General features: G+C 38.6%; 1 protein-coding gene across 1 annotated transcript in view; it reads left to right on the top strand.

The window, feature by feature from the left end:
• The window catches only part of RNF115 (ring finger protein 115), a 79229-nt gene that overhangs the window by 36733 nt on the left and 21011 nt on the right, over positions 1-21485 (top strand). The window contains exon 4 of the mRNA XM_004480498.4: positions 19567-19778. Coding sequence (XP_004480555.1) covers positions 19567-19778 — 212 coding nt within the window. The remainder of the gene's footprint in view (positions 1-19566; positions 19779-21485) is intronic.

Genomic DNA, 21485 nt, shown 5'->3' with positions numbered 1-21485 from the left:
TCTTTGGGGGTTTTTTTGTTTTTTTTTTTAAGTTCCTCCCAATTTTATTATTTTTTTTTTATTTTATTTTTAAAGATTTATTTTATTTTATTTTTTTTCTCTACTCTTCCCCTCCTCCCCCTCCCGCCCCCCGCCCCAGTTGTCTATTCTCTATGTCCATTTGCTGCGTGTTCTTCTTTTTGTCTGCTTCTGTTGTTGTCAGCAGCACGGGAATCTGTGTTTCTTTTTGTTTCGTCACCTTGTTGTGTCAGCTGTTGGTGTGTGCGGCTCCATTCCTGGGCAGGCTGCACTTTGTTCGTACTGCACTTTGTTTCGTACTCCTTATGAGGCGCACTCCTTGTGCGTGGGGCTCCCCTATGTGGGGGACACCCCTGCGTGGCACGGCATTCCTTGTGTGCATCAGCACTGCGCATGGGCCAGCTGCACACGGGTCAAGGAGGCCCAGGGTTTGAACCGCGGACCTCGCATGTGGTAGGCGGACACCCTATCCATTGGGCCAAGTTCGCTTCCCTGTATCTTTGAATACTATTTTATATTAAATACAGAGTTATTTTCTTTTCTCATTTTAGCCATTAAATAAATCTCCTCTTTGTTTTTAATCATTTAGAGATGATAGCCCAAAAGGAACATATTAACTCAGCCTAGAAAAACACACTGATCTGCTTTTTGTTTATTAATTTAATTTATTTATTTCTGTCCCCTTCCCCGCCTCGCCCCCCCCCCCGAGTTGTCTGCTGTCTGTGTCCATTTGTTGTGTGTTCTTCTGTGTCTGCTTGTATTCTTGTCAGCGGCACCCGGAATCTGTGTTTCTTTTTTGTTGCGTCATCTTGCTGCGTTAGCTCTCCGTGTGTGCGGCGACACTTCTGGGCAATCCGCACTTTTTTCGCGCTGGGTGGCTCTCCTTCCAGAGGACATTCCTTGTGCGTGGGGCTCCCCTATGCGGGGGATACCCCTGCATGGCAGGGCACTTCTTGCGCGCATCAGCGCTGCTCGTGGGCCAGCTCATCACATGGGTCAGGAGTCCCTGGGTTTGAACCTTGGACCTCTCATGTGGTAAGCGGACACTCTATCCATTGAGCCAAATCCGCTTCCCTGATCTTCTTTTATTTCTCTGTATACACCCTCTTCCACACAACTTGCCTGGCTCTAAGAAGCCAATAAACTCTAAAAGAAAAGAAGGTTAAATCCTATACTCAGAATTTCTTTGTGTTTCTGGATCACATTAACCTCTTCCAAAGATAGCTGAAGTACCTAAAGCACTAGCAGATATTTTTATTATTTGTGTGTTTTGCTGCATTAGCAGCATATTTGAAAAGGGGTGTTCAGTAAGAAGACCATGAAACCCCAGTCTTCTTTCTTTTACCTTCTGAAGGAAATCATAAGACCTATAGCTCTAAAGCCCAGGTTTTATATTGTTAGATTTATAGCCAAGAAATTTGAAATGAAATGTTTGGGTAATCGTCCTGTTTTTTTAAAAGGTGTTTTATTTTGCTTTGGCGCCTCCATGATACTTAATTATGCTTAATATTCAGTATTAAATTTTTTTGGTTACCTCTGAACTTCCTTGGCACATGCTTTGGTTGATTAGAGTATGATTCAAGACAGAATGTTTCTTTGAATTCCCATTTTTATTTTCTCATTCTGATGGATTAAAAAAGCATTCTTGAAAATTTATTCTGCTTCCCAGGCCTGGCAGTCTTTCAGATTTCGGTACTTTGTCTTTCCTGTTTGTGCTATTCCTGACAACACAGATTGTTACTTACTGGTTATGCATATTCAGAAGAAACTTCATCTGCTTTTCTTTAAGTGTTAGTTTTCTTTTAGGCAATGGAAGTAGATTGGTCTGTCAGTTTTACAGATATGACTCACCATGAGGAGATGCATTGAGTAAGAAGAAAAATAAATGTAGTCAGTTTCTTAACTTTAGTAATGCTAAATCAGACACTGATGGCATGAGCTATCCATCCTTCAGGTGTTGAAATAATTATGCTGAGTCATAGCCTGTGACTTCACATTCTTTAGCAGTGCCAGGGAATGCATCTGTCCAGTTTTCCTTCTGTAGAATTCCCTTGTCATCTTGCCTATTTCAGTTTTCTCCTTTTTAATGATTCTTCACATTTAAAAGATGGGGGTGGGGGGAATCTATCTTTATAGAATACGGAAGTTGCCAGGTATTGAAAAAATCAGCTAAGTAGTATATATTGAGTGTTTTTATGTATAGCACTCTCCTAGGACTAGTGGAAAGAAGCAGATATAATGGTTGCCTTTCCTATGAGGAACTTATAATTTAATTGGGGAACAAGTGCAAACACATTTGAAACAAACAGGAAGATAAGACAGGATGTACAGAGAGTATAATAAATTTATTGTGGGGTATATGTAACAAGTACAGTAGAAGGAAGAGACCAAGTGGGCTACAGCCTTTGGAAAGACTAAAGTCTTTAGAAAGAGAAGTCATGTGGCACAGTGATTAAGAGCACAACCTCTAGAACCAGATTGCCTGAATTCAAATCCTGCTTTCCTTCCCACATACTGGCTCAGTAACCTTGGGCAAAATTAATTAGGCTCTCTCTGTGCCTCTGTTTCCTTATCTGTAAATTGGGAAACATAATAATACCTACTTCAGGGTTGTTCTGAGGTTTGATGAATTAATACATACAGTATTCAGTGAGGAATGTGCCTGCCATAGTAAGTGCTTAATAAATTTTAGCCATTATTAAAACTTCACTGCTGATTTATAAATATGATTGTAGCTGAAAAGGGTAGTCTAGGAAGATTAATGTTAATTGAAAGACAGGATAATCTAGGGGTTGTCTAATGCAGTGGTAGATGAGGATTGTAGTTAATACAAATACAAGAAGTTCTTCTATTACAAGGTGTTAAGAATATGGTGATACATGGGAAAAATACAACTAATGTAATTTATAGAATAGAGTTAACAATAATATTGTAATATTTTTGTAGTAAAGCCAAAGAAGTTACTATACCAATGCAAAAAGTTTAAAAAAAGGAAAACGAATATGGGATTTCGTTTTATGAGAGTGAATATGATCAAGCACTCTTTTTTCATTTTCTTCATTAACAAGGAGACCTTGGTCCTGTCATTTCACCAATCTGTGCACATTTATTCTTCTTGTAGAACACTGGAAAAGCAATTGAGTTTGTTTTTGGGATTAAATAAGATAAATGTTCCTGGACAGGATTTTTTAAAACTAATGTTTCCATAATTTGTTGAGCTGTCTTTTGTCTGTTACTTTATTTTTTGAAGTTGAAAAAGTTTTTCGTAAGGAAAAGAAAGGAAAGAAATTTTAAAATTTTAAAAAATAAAAACCCAACTTCATGGAGAAGGTAAAATTTGAACTGGAGTCTTGAAGGGTAGGTGGAATTTAGATAAACAGAGAGGTGAGAAAAAACATGTTAAAGTAGTATTCAGAAGCTGTAAGATTTTATACCCATTGTTTCTGGAGGAAAAACTTAGAAAGAAAATTATATAGAGACTTTTTCTTTTCCATGTCTTAATTGATAATTCAGCATAGCTCTATGCTCATTTTTGTTCTATTTTTCTTCAGCCAAAGCTACTTATACAATGAAGAGGTTATTTTCTACTGTTAGCTGAGTTCTTAAAATACTGGATTATTGAAAAATGCTTAGTCTGAGCAAAATTTCCAACAAAATCAGTGTTGACTTTTTTATTTTTTGGGTGGGAATGGGGCGGGGAGATAAAGAGAGTGAATGAGTATGGGGGTACGGGTGGGAGGAGGGCTTCCTTTTGAATGGGAGCTATGTTTGGTGTGGAGGTCAGTAGACCTAAAACTGTTGCCAGCAGTTTGTGGAGAGACAGGACATTGCTGTACTCAGGTCTCTGATGATAACCTGGGGAATTGAGCCCGTGTTTACCTGAGGGTTTCATTGATTACTTGAAAACCTCTCACTGGAACCTGGTGTCAGTGAGACATCTGATCTTCCAGTCTCATTTTACCTCAGTGGATCACTTCAGTTCAGGAGTACCTGTGGTTGCTGCCTCGGAATAGCAGAAAACAAGATAAAAAATAGCTTCCTGGAAAAAGAGTTCCCAGGAATGCACAAGAAAGCAAGGTGCTCTTTAATTAAATTTTATCTTAAATAAAATTTATTTTTGTTACATAAGCAACATTATAATGACAGTGAAAGATATTTAAAAATGTCTTAATCCCACTAGTCTAATAACTCTTTCAGATTTTCTCCAGAAGCTAAAATGAAAGCTATTATAAAAATATTAAGATTTTTACATAATATCTCCCATTTTTCAACTGCATGCATTTTAACTTTTTACTTGCATAGAGTATATCATATTGTATTTCTGCTTTTAAAACTTTACTTAGCATTTCATCATAAGCCTTTTTCTTATCTCTGCATAGTTATAAGGATTATATATTTTATGACATCACTTTCTTTTATGCCTGTAATGTGTCTACTAACCTCTCATCCTGTGTTAGACATGTCTAGTTACGTGATGGTTGATCATTGATTGTATTTTCCTCCACCCCTGAGTCTAGTACAAATTGAGAAACAAAACAAAAGTCAGAAATAAAAATTTAGTTTTGATTTAACTGAATTAAAGAACACAGTTGAGGGAAGTGGATGTGGCTCAAGCAACAGGGCCTTCGCCTACCATATGGGAGGACCCAAGTTCAATCCCTGGGGCCTTCTGGTGAAAAAAAAGAAGAAAGCCTGCGCAGGAAGCCAGTGCCTGTGCAGCTAGCTGAGTGCCCGCATGGTGAGCCAGTGCCCACACGGTGAGCCAATGCCCCCTGTGGTGAGCCTAGTGCCCTTGAAGCAAGCCAAGTGTCCGTGTGGAGAGCCAGTGCCCATGCAAGTAAGTCACGCAGCAAGATGATCATGCAACCAAAGAGAGACAAAGGGGAGAGTCAAGATGAAGTACAGCAGAGACCAGGAACTGAAGTAGCGCAGTTGACAGGAAACTTCTCTCCACATCAGAGGGTCCCCAGGATTGAATCCCAGTGAATCCTAGAGGAGAAAGATGAGAAGGGAAGACAAAAAGGAGAAGTAGATACAGAAGATCACACAGCAAATGGACACAGCAAAAACAGCAGGGTGGGGGAGTAAAAAATTAAAAGATCAAAGTAAATAAAGAAAGAACACATTTGATTTGTGGCCAAATGGACCTCCTAAGTGTATGCGGGATGACTGGTGAGAATTAGGGCAGAGCAGGCACACATATTAGAATCGCTTCCTTTACATTTGTGTAGCTTCCTAATGCATGAACTCCTCTATCCCCTGGAGAAATGCGAACCAGAAGATGCTAGGCTTTTGCCATTCACCGATCAGACGCATTACTTCTCTGGTAGGGAAGACTAATGAGGAATGAAGGAAGAAGTCAGAAGAGGAAAATGGACATCAGATTCTTCTCTCTTAACCCTTTGGGTTTAGTAATTTAAGTCTGGTCAACAGAGGTCTGGGAGTAACTATGGAAGGTCTGGGAGTAACTGTGGAAGGTATGGGAGGAGATGAGGAGATCAGTAATCTGTAGGGCAGTTTTGCTCTCACCTTCATGAACATCCTCTTCAATAACAACTGAATGCTCTTTTGGGTATGCTTCTGGGACCTGTGGTAGCATTTTAACTTTTGCCTGCTGAAGTCTCTGAAATGCTCAAGAATAATATACAGTGTTAAGTTGAACTAAATAAAACTCAGTATTTCATGTTTTTTGACCTACAAAAATAGTGATTTTAAATGGTACAACCTAATAAAAAGTTAAAGATTTGAGACTATCTTTTGGTTAAACCATCCTTTTCCTGTTTGCTATTTTTAGTCCCAGCCAGAGGGCTTACACTCAGATACCATTAGCTAATCTAATGCCATTTAACTCAGCTGTCAGTAGTTAACATTTAAATAGTACAGTGCTTCTACAGCTGTGGTAACCACAGTCTGTAACTTCCAAACTGGACTCTGTGTGAATGGGTACAATAAAAATAACAAAAATATATAATTTTTTGAGAATTAATTTAGTGACCAATAATTGGCTTTATTATGTTACTGGAATTATTAAATAATTGTGTTCACTTTTCACAACTAAAATTCTATAAAATAGGAATAACTTAGGTCCTCAAAACCTGACAAAGCCATTACAAGAAAAGAAAACTACATACCAGTATCCCTCATGAATATAGATGTGAAAAATCTAAACAAAATTTTGGGAAATAGAATCCAACAATATGTGAAAAGGATCATGTACCATATCAGGTGGGGTTTATCCCAGTAGTGCAAGGTTGGTTCAGCTTTTGAAAATCAATCTGTGTAATTCACTGTGTTAACTCACTGAAAAATGAAAACCATCTAATCATCTCAGTAGATGCAAAAAAGGCATTTGACAAAATCCAACATCTATTCTTGATAAAAAAATTCTCAACAAACTAGGAATAGAGGGGAACTGCCTTAATATGACAAAGGGCATTTATGAAAAACCTACAGTTAACATCATACTTAATAATGAAAGGCTGAGTGCTTTCCCACTAAGATCAGGACAAGTTCAGAATGTCTACATTCACTACTTCTATTCAGCATTGTATTGGAGGTTCTAGTCAGTGTAATAAGGCAAGGTAGATAGATGGATAAACTGGATATTCTAGGCAGTGTAATAAGACAGATGAAAGGTAGGTAGGTAGACAAATGATCCAGCCATACTGCTCCTAAGTATTTACCCAACAGACAAGGAAGCATATAGCCGTACATATATACATATATACATAAATGTTCATAGCAGCTTTATTTGTAATAACAAAAAACTAGAAACAACCCAAATGTCCATTGACAGGTGAATAGATACACAAATTGTGATATGTCTATACTGTGGAATACTACTCAGTAATAAAAGGGCATAAACCATCAATACATGTAAAAATATGGACAAGTCTCAAAATAATTAGGCTGCATGAAGGAAGCCAGGTACTGCCCCCTCCCACCCCGAATACATACTATATGATTCCCTTTATATAACATTCTAGAAAATATAAAATTCTAGAAAATGCAAATCACAGAAAGGTCAGCAGTTGTTCTGGGGCTGAGAGGTATAGGAGACAGGAATTACAAAGTAACACTAGGAAACCTTTGGGGATGATGGGTTATGTTCGTTATCTTGATTATGGTGATGGTTTCAAGGGTGCATATATATGTCAAAACGTATATTGTCTACTTTAAATATGTGCAATTTATTGTATGTCATTTATATAACAGCAGTTTTTAAAATTCCATACAAACATAGGTCCTTGTCTCTATTCTGTCACTGGAATTTTTCTGAAAAGTGTATTTTACGTTCATTGTGGTTTTATTTTTGGTGTTTTCATAAAATTGCCTGTGAAATTTTTCAGAATTGCATGTCTGTAGATAATATGAACTGGTGGACACCTTCAATTGGCTTATCTCTGTAGACCATAATATTTTTTTAAACTTTTTTTTTCATTTTTATTATTTTTATTTTTTATTAAGATTTATTTTTTATTTCTCTCCCCTTCCCCCCCCCCCCTCCAGTTGTCTGCTCTCTCTGTCCATTTGCTGTGTGCTCCTCTGTGACTGCTTCTATCCTTATCAGCAGCACCTGGAATCTGTGTTTCTTTCTGTTGCGTCATCTTGTTGTATCAGCTCTCCGTGTGTGCAGCGCCATTCCTGGGCAGGCTGCACTTTCTTTCGTGCTGGGCGGCTCTCCTTAAAGGGTGCACTTCTTGCGCGTGGGGCTCCCCTACGTGGGGGACACCCCTGCGTGGCATAGCACTCCTTGCACACATTAACACTGCGCTTGTGTGAGCTCCACATGGGTTAAGGAGGCCTGGGGTTTGAACTGCGGGCCTCCCATGTGGTAGGTGGACGTCCTATCCATTGGGCCAAGTCCACTTCCCAATATTTTTTGAGGTATAAATAACATACCATACAATTCTTTTAAAGTGTATAGTTCAGTAGTTTTATTAATAGTGTGTACCCATTATTATTACCTAATTCCAGAACTTTTTCATCGCCCTGAAAAGGAAGTACACTTATTAGCTGTCGCTCACTATTTTATCCCAACTCCATGCCTTAGGCAAACACTTTCTGTCTCTGAATTTGCCTATTGTGGGCATTTCATGTAAATGGAAATATACAATATGTGGTCCTTTGTGACTAGCTTCTTTCACTTGCTAGAATGTTTTCAAGGTTCATACATGTTGTAGTATGTTTCAGTACCTTATGCTATTTTATGGATATATACCGTGTTTTGTTTTTCCATTTATCAGTTGATGGACTTTCGGTTTGTTTTTGCTTTTTGGCTGTTATGAGTAATGCTGCTGTGAACTTTGTGCGCAAGTTTTGTGCAGAAATATGTTTTCATTTCTGGTGAATATGTACCTAGGAGTGGAATTGCTTTGTTATATAGTAATTCTGTTTAACTTTTTGAGGTACGTGCCATAATATTTTAAATTGAGAGTTGCCAGTGTGTACCTGGTTAAGTCAGAGAAAAATCTGCTAAATGATGTTGTTCATCTTATATTTTATATTAAAATATGTAAATATTTCAGCCCAGATATTTTCGTAAGTATTGACCTTTACCTTCATAAAGAGTAATTTTTTCTTTTTTTTGTAAGATAAGATAGTTTAAAAAAAAACCTTATCAGATAAACTTTTTTCAGAAGTTCTTTGGGATGTTCCATTAAGAACTCTAAATAGTGTTCCCTATTAGTTTTTACTTATGTAAGCCATGTCCTGAATACCCAGTTTTGTTGTATGAGCTACTTTTTTTTCTCTTGTGCTTGTCTAAGTCTGCTCAGAGGCACAGGACCTGAAATATTCTTATCCTGTTGATTTGGTATAGATTTGTTTGGTCTACCCTTTCAGCCTGTGGAATCAGTATGCACTTATTATTTTGGGATGAAAATAGGCCATAAATACATGGTTACTGCTAGTTTTCACTAATTTTCTCTTTTCAAACAAGCAAGATGTCTTCAGTGCTGATGTTGAACTTGCTTCTAAGCTTGGATTCCTTCCTAATATGTTTGTATACATATTAGATTGATAATTTACAGCTATCTAAAGTATGTCATTATAAATACAAATTATTAGTATTATGAACTTGGTGCTTGACCTTTCTTCTAGTAAATTTTTTTTAAATTTAGCTTATACATTAATGTTAATGAAAATAATGGCTACTCTGAGATTTTTTTCAGTGAGCAAACATTGAAGAACTTTATTCATAGAGTAAGGGAGTCAGATTTCTTATGAATTGTAGGTTTTTTATAATTTACATAAGTGAGATAATTGAGTAGAGTGGGTTGTTCAAAAATTTTTCCCTTATTGAAGGCAAATATAGTTTTGAATTTTCTTGTATTTGCTTTGGAATTTTGGATTAAGAAAAACCTTGTTCTGGACCACTTTTGAGACTGGAAACTCAGTGATCTCGAACAGATGAAGTAGAGAGCAAAGGGGGGATAAAAAGTCTGATATCATAAGAAGTACAAATTGCAGTTAAAATGAAAAAGAAAACAAAAAAAAACCCTCTATTGTATTTAGTGAAGTCTTAATAATATGTAGTATGTATATTATTTTTTGCTTTTCAGATTGGATATTAAAATTTTTTAACTTTTAACAATGTTGGCAAGAGTATGTGTCTTAGTTTTCTAAGGCTGCCATAACAAAGTACCACAAACTGGGGTAGCTTTAAAACAACAGAAATTTCTTGTCTCATAGTTGTGGAGGCTAGAAGTGGGAAAGCAAGGTGTTGGTAGAGTCATTTTTCCTTTTAAATATGTAGAGGAGAATCTTCTCCTTGCCTCTGTCCTGGCTTCTGGCAGTGGCTTGCTGGCCATCCATGGTGTTCTCCCCTTTGGTCTGTCTCCCGGTTTCTTCTTTTTTTTTTTAAAGATTTATTTATTTTTATTTCTCTTCCCTCCCTCCCCAGTTGTCTGCTCTCTTTGTCTTTTTACTGTGTGTTCTTCTGTGTCCGCTTGTATTCTTGTCAGCGGCACCGGGAATCTGTCTCTTTTTGTGGCATCATCTTGCTGCATCAGTTCTCCATGTGTGCGGTACCACTCCTGGGCAGGCTGCACTTTTTTCGTGCTAGGCGGCTCTCCTTATGGGGTGCAATTCTTAAGCATGGGACTTCCCTACATGGGGGACACCCCTGCGTGGCATGGCATTCCTTGTGCTCATCAGTGCTGCGTGTGGGCCAGCTCATCACATGGGTCAGGAGGCCCTGAGTTTGAACCCTGGAACTCCCATGTGATAGGTGGATGCTCTATCCATTGAGCTAAATATGCTTCCCTCAATTTCTTCTTTTAAGTACACTAGTCAGATTAAGTGTCCACCCTACTCCAGTGTAACCTCACCCTCATTTTAATTTGGGTAATTCCATCTGTAACAACTCTATTTCCAAACAAGATCACATGCTGAGGTACTGGTGAATATGACTTCAGGGTATTTTTTTGTGGGGGTGGGGGACACATCCAATCATAGGGGTATGAGAGAATGTAAGTGTAGCTCTTCGGAGGGTAGTTTGGTTGTGTCTAGCAAAATTTAAAATGCTTATGCCTAGTAACTCAATAATTCTATTTCTGAGCCATAGGTTGTTCACATGTAACATTGTTTTATAGTGAATTTTGGAAACAGCCTGTTTATCAGGCATACCAATGGCGTTGAAAATTTAGATGAAAAGGATACAACATTCTTAGGAAATTTAATTTACCAAAACTGATGCAGAATGAAAACCACAATAGAGCTAAAATCATGAAAGATGAATTGTGACTGTATCTCTGAAAGGGTGTTAAGCCTTCATGAACTTGAAATAAAATGCAAATTTAGTATGTGTTCATATGTAGATTTTTCAAGGGAGAGTCTCCAGAATTTATATCAGGTTCTCAAAAGGACCCTGTCTTCCCAAAGGCTAAGAATTTAAATTTGTGAAGAGCCTCATAATAGTACCCATAGCTATTACTTAAAACACATCTATAAAAAGTAAAAACCTGACTAGTTTTGTAAAAACTAGTTTTGTAAAAAAAAGTAAAAATATGACTAGTGTATAAAACCCATACGAGGCGGAAGACTTGGCCCAGTGGTTAGGGCGTCCGTCTACCACATGGGAGGTCCGCGGTTCAAACCCCTTGCCTCCTTGACCCGTGTGGAGCTGCCCACGCACAGTGCTGATGTGTGCAAGGAGTGCTGTGCCACACAGGGGTGTCCCTCGCATAGGGGAGCCCCACACGCAAGGAGTGCGCCCCGTAAGGAGAGCCTCCCATCGCGAAAGTGCAGCCTGCCCAGGAATGGCGCTGCACACACAAAGAGCTGACACAACAAGATGATGCAGCGAAACACAGATTCCCGTGCGGCTGACAATAACAGAAGCGGACAAACAAGACGCAGCAAATAGACACAGAGAACAGACAACCGGGGTCAGGGGGGAAAGGGGAGAGAAATAAATAAATAAATCTTTTAAAAAAAAACAACCCATATGAGAACTCTTATTACACAGAAAAGGAGATAATGATAAAAATCATTATTGGTGGTTAAAAATCCACACTATAAACACCAGGCACAGGTGGTTTTATAGGTGCATTCCATTAAATATTCAAGGAAAGATATTCTGAAATTATATATAAAATTTCCAGAAAATAGAGAAGGAATGCTTCCCAGTACATTTTATGAGGCTAGTATAAACTGATACCAAAGCCAAATAAAGATAATAAAAGAAAGGAAAATTACAGGCCAACTCACTCATGAACATTGATACAGAAATTTTCTAAAAATACCAGAAATGGAATCTGGCAAGATATTTTAAGGAATATTGCATTCATCCCAAGAATTCAAGGATCAGTTATTATAAAACCTGTTAATGTAATTTATTTTATTTTTTGAAAAGATTTATCTCTCACCCCTCCACACACACCCCATCCCCCCTTATCTGGTCTCTGTGTCCATTGCCTGTATGTTCTTCAGTGTCTGCTTGTCTGTTCTTCAGGCGGCACTGGAAATCAATCCTGGGACCTTCTGGAGTCGGGGAGACTCAATCTCTTGAGCCACCTCACCTCTCTTGCCTGCTGTGTCTTTTATTGTCTCTCCTTTGTGTCTCTTTGTTGCATCATCTTGCTGCACCATCTCTGTAGGTCAGCTTGCTGTGTGGGCAAGCACTCCTGCACAGACCCGCTCTCCACTCAGGCTAGCTCACTTTCACGAGGAGGCCCTGGTAATCCGAACCCAGGACCTCCCACATGGTAGATGGGAGCCCAATCACTTGAGCCACATCTGCTTCCCTTGTTAATGTAATTTAATACATTTACAGATTGAAAATGAAAACCATGATTGTCTAATAGATGCAGAAAAAGTATTTGATAAAATTCAACATTCATTCATGACAATTTATTTTTAGTAAACCAGAAGAGAAGAAAACTTTCGTTTGATAAGGGTATCGTATTAGTTTTCCAGGACTGCAGTAACAAATGACCCCAAAACCAACAGGAATTTATTGTCTTACAGTTCTGGAGACCAGAAGTCCAAAATCTAGGTGTTGGTAGGGCCATGTTCCTCTAAAGTGTCTAGGGGAGAATCCTTTCTGGTCTCTTCCAGCTTTTTCTCCTGGTATTCCCTGGCTTGTGAAGTATCACGTCAATCTCTGCTTCCATCTTCACATGGCCTTCTTCCATGTGTCTTTCTGTTTCCTTTTCTGCCCCTTGAAAGGACAGTCTTTGGATTTAGGACCAACCCTAATCTAATATGATCTTATCTTGGTCTTTAATTACATCTGCAAAAACTTACTTCCAAATAAAGTCACATGGTAAGGTCCCAGGTGGGCATGAATTTGGGGGAAAACTTTTCAGTCCACTACAGATATTTACAAAAAACCTAGAGTGAAACATATTTAATGCTGAGATGCCAGGCATGATCTCTTTAAAGTCAGAAAGAAGTCAGGGTTGCCTGCTATCATTGCTTCCTCTCAACATTGTATTGCAGATTCTAATCTAGTGCAATTAGATAAAAAGAAATGAAAAGGTAATGACTGGAATAGAAACGAACTGATATTTTCCTCAGATGATATGAATTGCATGTGCTTTTGTGTTTTCTATGTAGTCAGACAAATTATTAGAATTACTATGAGTTCCACAGCCTCCTGTATTTAAGATCAATATATAAAAATCAGGAGAACTTCCAGGAAAATGATGAACCAAAAAGACATGGGACTTTGTTTTCTCCCAGAAAAATAGCTAGAGGACAGGCAGAAATGGCCTGGATAAAAATCTAGGGTTTAGGCCACCAGGAGAAGGCTGCTCAGAAGAGAGAGGGTCAAAGGAAAAGAGTCACGATGCCAAAACTGTGAGTTGAAAGTGGCAGCTGCTACTCTTAGCACCCTCCTCCACACTAAACACACTTCTGAATACTGCAGCTACAGACACAGGGGGCCTCAGGCATCTACCTCCCCAGGAAAGGGAGAGAGAGGGACACAACTCTTGACCCACAGATTTGGTCTGCTGGGTCCCGGGAACCCTTCTAGGCCTGGTGGGGTTGCACCAATGTTTGCCGTGGAGCCAGCTTAGGCGATCAAGGACTAAAGAAATCGACCTTGCCAATCTCCTCTACTAACCAGGACTGACTGTTGAGGATGCACCTCCCCAGGAAAGGGGAGAGAAGGGGACACAGCTGATTTACCTTTTGACACACAGATTTGGTCTGCCGTGTCCCAGGAGCTCTTCAGGCCCAGGGGAGCCCAGCCATTGTTTGCCTTGGGAACCAACCTGGGACAAAAGAGATCCAAACTAGAGATCTACTCTCTTGAGCTCCCTCTCTGCTAACTGGGCCTGATTTTTGAAGGCACAGAGGGAAGAGGAGTTATTTTCTGCCTGGAAAAAGGGAGGGGGCTACCAGGGAAAGTTGGAGAAGTTATCTCTGAGAAAGTTTGAATTACAAGGCTCTTGGCCTCCAGGTAGTAAACCTATGTCACACTGATTCAGTCCACATTGCGGCATACACACTCCAACCAGGCTTTGAACTGAGATGGCTGTCAAAAAGTGCCATCTGCTGGCAGACCAAGGAAGTGCATGTGAGGAAATTTAAATAAAGAGAGGCTTTTTGCAGCCTTTATAGCCTCTCTCCCCAAGCTCCTAGAAAGCGGATTGCAGTGAATTACTGGGTCCAAGAGCCCAGTTTTGAGCAACAAGGACAATCCTAAAGACCTAGATTGAACCAAGAATCAAAGAATAGCGGTAACACACAGCCTCCTGCCACTAAATCCCTATGAAAGACAGAGGAATTGAACATGTGAGTAAATGCACCATCCTAATCAGATGCCTAGACATCAGCAAAAAGTTATGAGCCGTGCTAGGAAAATAGAAGGCATGGTCCAAGAAAATAAATATATCAAAGCCCCAGAAGAGATGAAGGATTTGGGACAGCTCGTTAGGAAGATACACACAAATTTCCCAAATCATATTAATGAATTGAAAGACAATATGGCTAAAGAGATAAATGACATCAAGAAGACATTGAGTGAGCACAAAGACTTTGAAATACTGAATGGAAAAGTAACAGAGCTCATGGGAATGAAAAAGTATAGGCTGACAGACTGGATAAAAAAACATGAGCTATCCATATGCTGCTTTTAAGAGACTCACCTTAGACCCAGGGATACAAACCGGCTGAAAGTGAAAACTTGGAAAAATATACTCCCTGCAGAAAGTAACCAAAAAAGATCAGAGATAAAGACATTATATATTAATAAAAGGGACAATCCACCAAGAAGATATAATAGTCATAAATACCTATGCATCTAACCAGAGTGCCCAAAATACGTGAGGCAAACTGCAAAACTGAAGGGAGAAATAGGCATCTCTACAATAATTGTTGGAGATTTCAACACCTCACTCACATCATTAAATAGGACTAGACAGAAGTATCAACAAGGAAACAGAGAACTTGAACAATATGATAAACGAGTTAGACCTAACAGACAGATTCAGAATACTGCACCCAAACTCAGCAGGTTGTACATTCTTCTCAGGTGCCCATGGATCTTTTTCCAGGATAGATCACAAGTTAGGTCACAGTACAGCTCTCAATATATATATTAAAAGATTGAAATTATTCAAAGCATCTACCCAGATCATTATGGAATGAAACTGGAAATCAATAATAAACACGAAAGAGGTAAATTTGCAAATGTGTAGAGGCTAAACAAGACACTCTGAAATAATCAGTGGGTCAAAGAAAAAATTGCACATGAAATCAATAAATATATTGAGATAAATGAAAGTGAGAATACAATTTATCAAAATTTATGGGGTACAGCAAAGGCAGACTTGAGAGGGAAATGTATAAGCCCTAAACCTCCTATATTAAAAAAGAAGAAAGAACTAACATCAAAGATCTAAATAACAAGTGGAAAAACTAGAAAAAGAACAGCAGACCAATCCCAAAGCAAGCAGAAGGAAAAAAAAAAAAGGAATAGAGTGAAATAAATGAGATTGAGAACAACAACAACAACAAAAAATAGAGAAAATCAACAAAACCAAAAGCTGGTTGTTTGAGAAGATCAGTAAAATTCACAAACCCCTAGTTAGATTAACAAAGTAAAAAAGAGAGAAGATGCAAACAAATACAATCAGAAGTGAAGAGGGGATGTTATTACTGACTCCACAGAAATAAAAAGGATCATAAGAAAATAGAAGAAACACTGTGCCAACAAATTAGGTAACCTAGATGAAATGGACAAATTTCTAGAAATGCGCAAGCAACCTACACTGACACTACAAGAAGTACAAGAATTCAACAAGCCAATCGTATTTAAAGAGATTGAATCCATCATCAAAAATCTCCCAACAAAGAAAAGACATTATATATTAATAAAAGAGAAAATCCACCAGGAAGATATAATAGTCTATGAAGACCATATTGGCTTCATAGGTGAATTCTTTCAAGCATTTCAAAAAGAATTAGCACCAACCCTGTTTAAACTCTTCCAAAAAATTGAAGAGGAGGAAAAATTACCCAATACATTTTATAAAGTCAACACTCTAATACCAAAGCCAGATAAAGATTCTACAAGAAAAGAAAATTCCAGACCAATCTCTCTAATGAACACAGATGCAAAAATTTTCAACAAAATACTTGCAAATAGAATCCAGCAGCATATCAAGAGACTTCTATATCATGACCAAATGGAATTTATTCCTGGTAAGCAAGGCTGGTTCAAAATAAGAGAATCAATCAATATAAAACACCACATTAACAAATTGAAGGGAAAAAAAGAAACACATGATTATCTCAGTCAGTGCAGAAAAGGCGTTCGACCAAATCCAGCATCCTTTCTTGATAAAAATGCTTCAAAAGATAGGAATAGAAGGAAAATTCCTGGGAACGTATGTGGCTGAAGTGGCTGAGCATCTGCTTCCCACATGGGAGGTCCTGGGTTTGGTTCCTGGTACCTCCTAAAAACAGACAAACAACAAGCAAAAACAGACAAACTAAAACCCAACACAAGGGACCCAGTGTGGCTCAGTGATTGAGCTCCAGCTTCCCAATTATGAGGTCCTGGGGTCTCTCCCTGGCCCTGGTACCTCAAAAAAATAAAATAAATGTAAAAAGGAGAATTCCTCAATACGATAAAAGGCATATATGAAAAACCCACAGCCAACATCATACTCAGGGGAGAAAGGCTGATAGCTTTCCATCTAAGATGGTGAACGAGACAAGGATTCACCATTGTTACTCAACATTGTACTAGAAGTTCCAACTAGAACAATTAGACAAAAAAAGGGGGGGGGGGCGGATCCAAATAGGAAAAGAGAAAGTAAAACTCTATTTGTAGATGGCATGATCCTATATTTTAAAAATTCTGAAATGTGTACAACAAAGCTACTTGAACTAATAAATGCGTTCAGCAAAGTGGCAGGATACAAGATCAACATGTAAAAATCAGTAATGTTTTTGTACACTAGTATTGAATAATCTGAGGAGGAAATCGGGAAAAATTCCATTTTCAGGAGCAACACAAAGACTCAAACACCTAGGAATCAATTTAATTGAAGAAATATAAGACCTATATGCAAAAAACTACAAAAAATTGCTAAAAGAAATCATTGAAGACCTAAACAAATGGAAAGGCATTCCTTGTTCATGGATTGGAAGACTAAAAATGATGATGATGTCAATCTTAACCAAACTGATTTATAGATTCAATATAATATCAATCTAATTTCCAACAGCCTACATTACAGAAATAGAAAAGGCAATTATGAAATTTATTTGGAAGGGCAGGTGCACTTGAATAACCAAAAGAATCACTTTAGAAATGATTTTTCCTTACTCATCTTTTGCTTTTTTTTTTTTTAAAGATTTATTTATTTAATTCCCCCCTCTCCTCCCCCGGTTGTCTGTTCTCTGTGTCTATTTGCTGCGTCTTGTTTCTTTTGTCTGCTTCTGTTGTCGTCAGCGGCACAGGAAGTGTGAGTGGTGCCATTCCTGGGCAGGCTGCACTTTCTTTCGTGCTGGGTGGCTCTCCTTATGGGCACACTCCTTGCACGTGGGGCTCCCCTACGCGGGGGACACCCCTGCGTGGCACCGCTCTCCTTGCGCGCATCAGCACTGCGCGTGGGCCAGCTCCACACTGGTCAAGGAGGCCCGGGGTTTGAACCGTGGACCTCCCATGTGGTAGACGGACGCCCTAACCACTGGACCAAGTCCGTTTCCCTAATCTTTTGCTTAATGATTACTCCCCCACTATCCCCCACTCCACCCCCAAATCCTTTTAGTGATAAAAGTATGTACAACAGAATGCCCATCTGAGACATTCCTGCATTGCATTGACTAAACTTTTATCTAACGCCTCCCCTCACCATACTTTTTTTTTTAAGGTGCTTGGGCAGAGAATTGAACCCAGGACCTTGTATGTGGAATGCCAGTTCTCAACCACTGAGTCACATTGCCTCTCCTGAGTTGTTATTGTTGTTTTTTTTTCCATTTATTTGCTTGTAGTTTGGTTTTTGTTGTTGTTGTTTAGGAGGCACTAGGGATTAAACTCAGGACCTCCCATGTGGGAATCTCAACTGCTTGTGTCACATCTGCTCCAACACAGCCTCTTATTCACGCAGGTTCTAGATCAAGAGAAGTATTTCATAGATATCTACCTCAACTTTGTAGAGATGATGCTTTTTCCAAGTGTGTAAATAAATTTATTTAAATCTTAGATTATTCTAGAATGGGAGTATGGATTTCATTTGTGATAAAATGCAAGGTTATATAATGTTAATCTGAATGAAAATGCTTGGGACAGAAGAAGTCCATGATCAACTTTGATTTATGTTTCTATTTCAGAATGGAAAACTGGTCAGAGTCATGTGGATATGTGCTCAAATGTGAAGGAGAGTGTCCAGGCGTTGGCTAGCTTGTTTCTATATGAAGGAAATTCTATTTCTTAATTTATAAGGTTTCCCCGCCCTAAGCATGTATTTTAAATGCTTCTCTTTTTTCTTCCATGAAATTGGGGGAGTATATACCTCTTTATTTTGGAGTACCTTCAAAGCGTTACAAATTGTTCCTTTCTGTTTCAGTATTATTCTTCCCCTGTGTATTAGTCAGCCAGAGAGGTGCTTATGCAAAATACCAGAAATTGGTTGGTTTTATAAAGGGTATGTATTTGGGGTAGGAGCTTACAGATACTAGGCATAAAGCCTAAGTTACTTCCCTCACCAAAGTCTATTTTCACGTGTTGGAGCAAGATGGCTGCCGATGTCTGCGAGAGTTCAGGCTTCCTGGGTTCCTCCCTTCCAGGGTCTTCCTTCTCTCTGGGTTCAGGGTTCCTTTCTTCCTGGGACTCCAGCTTAAGGCTTCAGCATCAAACTGCAACATCAAAATTCCAACATCAAAAATTCTTGCATCAAAAAGCTCCAGCTCTGTCCTTTGCCATGCCTTTTATCTGTGAGTCCCTTCCCACCAAGGGTGGGGACTCAATGCCCTAATGACAGGGCCCAGTCAAAGCCCTAATCATAACTTAATCATGCCCAGGTTCAGATCAGTTTACAAATGTAATCCAATATCTATTTTGGAATTCATAACTATGTCAAACTGCTGCACTCTGTTTTGTTTTGTTTTTTTTTAAGATTCATTTTTTATTTATTTCTCTCCCTTTTCCACCTCTTCCCACCCTCTGTGTCTGCTCTCCATGTCCATTTGCTGTGTGTTCTTCTTTGTCCACTCACATTCTTGTCAGCGGCACCAGGAATCTGTGTTTCTTTTCATTGCATCGTCTTGCTGCATCAGCTCTCTGTGCAGCGCCACTCCTGGGCAGGCTGCGCTCTTTTCGCGTGGGGTGGCTCTCCTTACAGGGTGCAATCCTTGCATGTGGGACCTCCCCTATGCGGGGGACACCCCTGTGTGGCACAGCACTCCTTGCGTGCATCAGCACTGCATGTGGGCCAGCTCACCACACGGGTCAGGAGGCCCTGGTTTTGAACCCTGGACCTCCCATGTGGTCGGTGGACGCCTTATCAGTTGAGCCAAATCCGCTTCCCAACACCCTGTTTCTTGAAAAAATAACGTGATTTGTTTGTTTCTGGTTTTTCCTAGCTCTGGGACCATTTGGACCACACGATGTTTTTCCAAGATTTTAGACCTTTTTTAAGTAGCCATCCACTGGACCAAGATAACAGAGCCAGTGAGAGGGGTAATCAAACTCACACTGACTTCTGGGGACCAAGTCGACCTCCACGGTTGCCAATGACTCGGAGATACAGATCCCGAGGAAGCACTCGTCCTGACAGATCCCCAGCTATTGAAGGGTGAGTGAGTGCAAAGTTGTTGTTTTTTAATTTCTCTTTAAGGGTAGTTTCATGAAGGACATGAAAGACATGTTGACAAGATGTAAATTTTATAAGGTTCTCATATTTAGTACCCTTGTAGATAAGATGGAGATTACAGTGAGGATGAAAATGAAGCTAAGTTGACTGTCTGTACTCACCTAGTACTAGTTAATGAATGATGATAATAAAGGGTGATAAAGCTAATGATATAGGTATCTGTTTAATCTACTAATTTTTATTAATGTCTGAGATGAATATATTGGTATGCTTTTTTATCAAAATTTCAGAAACACTGAAAGAAATCAAGTATTGGATAATAGTAGGATTCATAAATATCCCAACAGGTTGGAACAATGGACATAGGAAATTTAACAGGAATAAATATAAAGTCTTGATTGCAAAAGCATTCATGTCACAAATTTTATTGAGTCTCATATATGGGCACTGTACTAGGCATTGGAGATATAATCGTGAGCAAAACAGATGGCAGTTCGTGATCTCATGGATCCCATTTAGTGGGAATTAATAAATATTTTTTCAGTGTTTGCCATTTTTCAGTACTGTGCTTCCTGCTTTATCTCGTTTAATCCGTATGAAGTAAAAGGTACTATTGCCATTCTCATTTTGTGTAAGAATCACCTGAGCCTTCCTTAGTTTTTAAAAGTCCAGGCTAGTTTTTTTTGTTTTTGTTTTTGTATTTTTACAGGATATACATTAATTTGGGTTTGTCTCGTTGTTTCCTCATTCACATTAAATATTTGCTTGAGAATACTACTTAGATGTTATCATATCCTTCTCAGGTATTACAACAAAAGGTGCACGATGTCAGTTTGTCCCATCATGGGTGATGTAACATTTTACCACTTGGTTATGAAGGTACCTGCCAAGTTCTTATTAAAGAATTTCTTCTTTGTTATTAATAAGCAGTCTGGGATGATACTTGGAGATTGAGTGACTGATTTACCCAACAGTATTAGTATGCATCAATGATTCTTGCCTGAATTATTACTGTAATGCTTATAAAACAATAATCTCCTATTTATATTCTTCAGATAATGATTGGTATTTTCTATTTTAAAAAAAGCTTTTCTCTTCTCCATGCCCCCTTATCTATCTGTCTCATTTATTTATTTTAGTATGGACTCATGAATTTTGTTTTAATCATTATTCATTTTGATGTGGAAATAGTCCCAATTTGGCTAGAGTAATTGGATCTAAACATTTTAGACAGCAGTCTTTGTTCATAGTTCTAAATTAATAAGGGAGTTGGGGCATTAAGGCAAAGTGATCAAGTTGTGTTTCTCTGATTATAAGCTATCAGACAAATACAGTTTTTGCTGGAGTTCTTTTGATGGAAATAAAAATATTTTCAAGAATATTTTCTTAGTTGCTGGATAAAAATGGGGAGAATTACTTTAATTTGTTCTTTTTACTATATGAATGCTTAAAAACACAATGTGAATGCCTTTGAGCATTATATCCTGCCTGCAAAGAGAGAAGAAGGTAACTAACATACAGGGGTCAAATTTTTTAGTCTTCTGCTTAAAAATTCCTTGCCAGACTAATGAAATATCAATGTGAGCATATTAGCTTAAATCATGCTTCCTTGGTTGCTTTGACCTCTTTTCTCCATAGGAAATCATGGTCTACTCTACTAGAACATTGTCCCTTTGACAACAGAGATTG

Source organism: Dasypus novemcinctus, chromosome 13 (assembly GCF_030445035.2).
Source record: "Dasypus novemcinctus isolate mDasNov1 chromosome 13, mDasNov1.1.hap2, whole genome shotgun sequence".
In the NCBI taxonomy this organism is placed as follows: domain Eukaryota; kingdom Metazoa; phylum Chordata; class Mammalia; order Cingulata; family Dasypodidae; genus Dasypus; species Dasypus novemcinctus.
The sequence above is the reverse complement of the archived record's forward strand: the minus strand, read 5'-3'. Positions and strand labels throughout refer to the sequence as shown.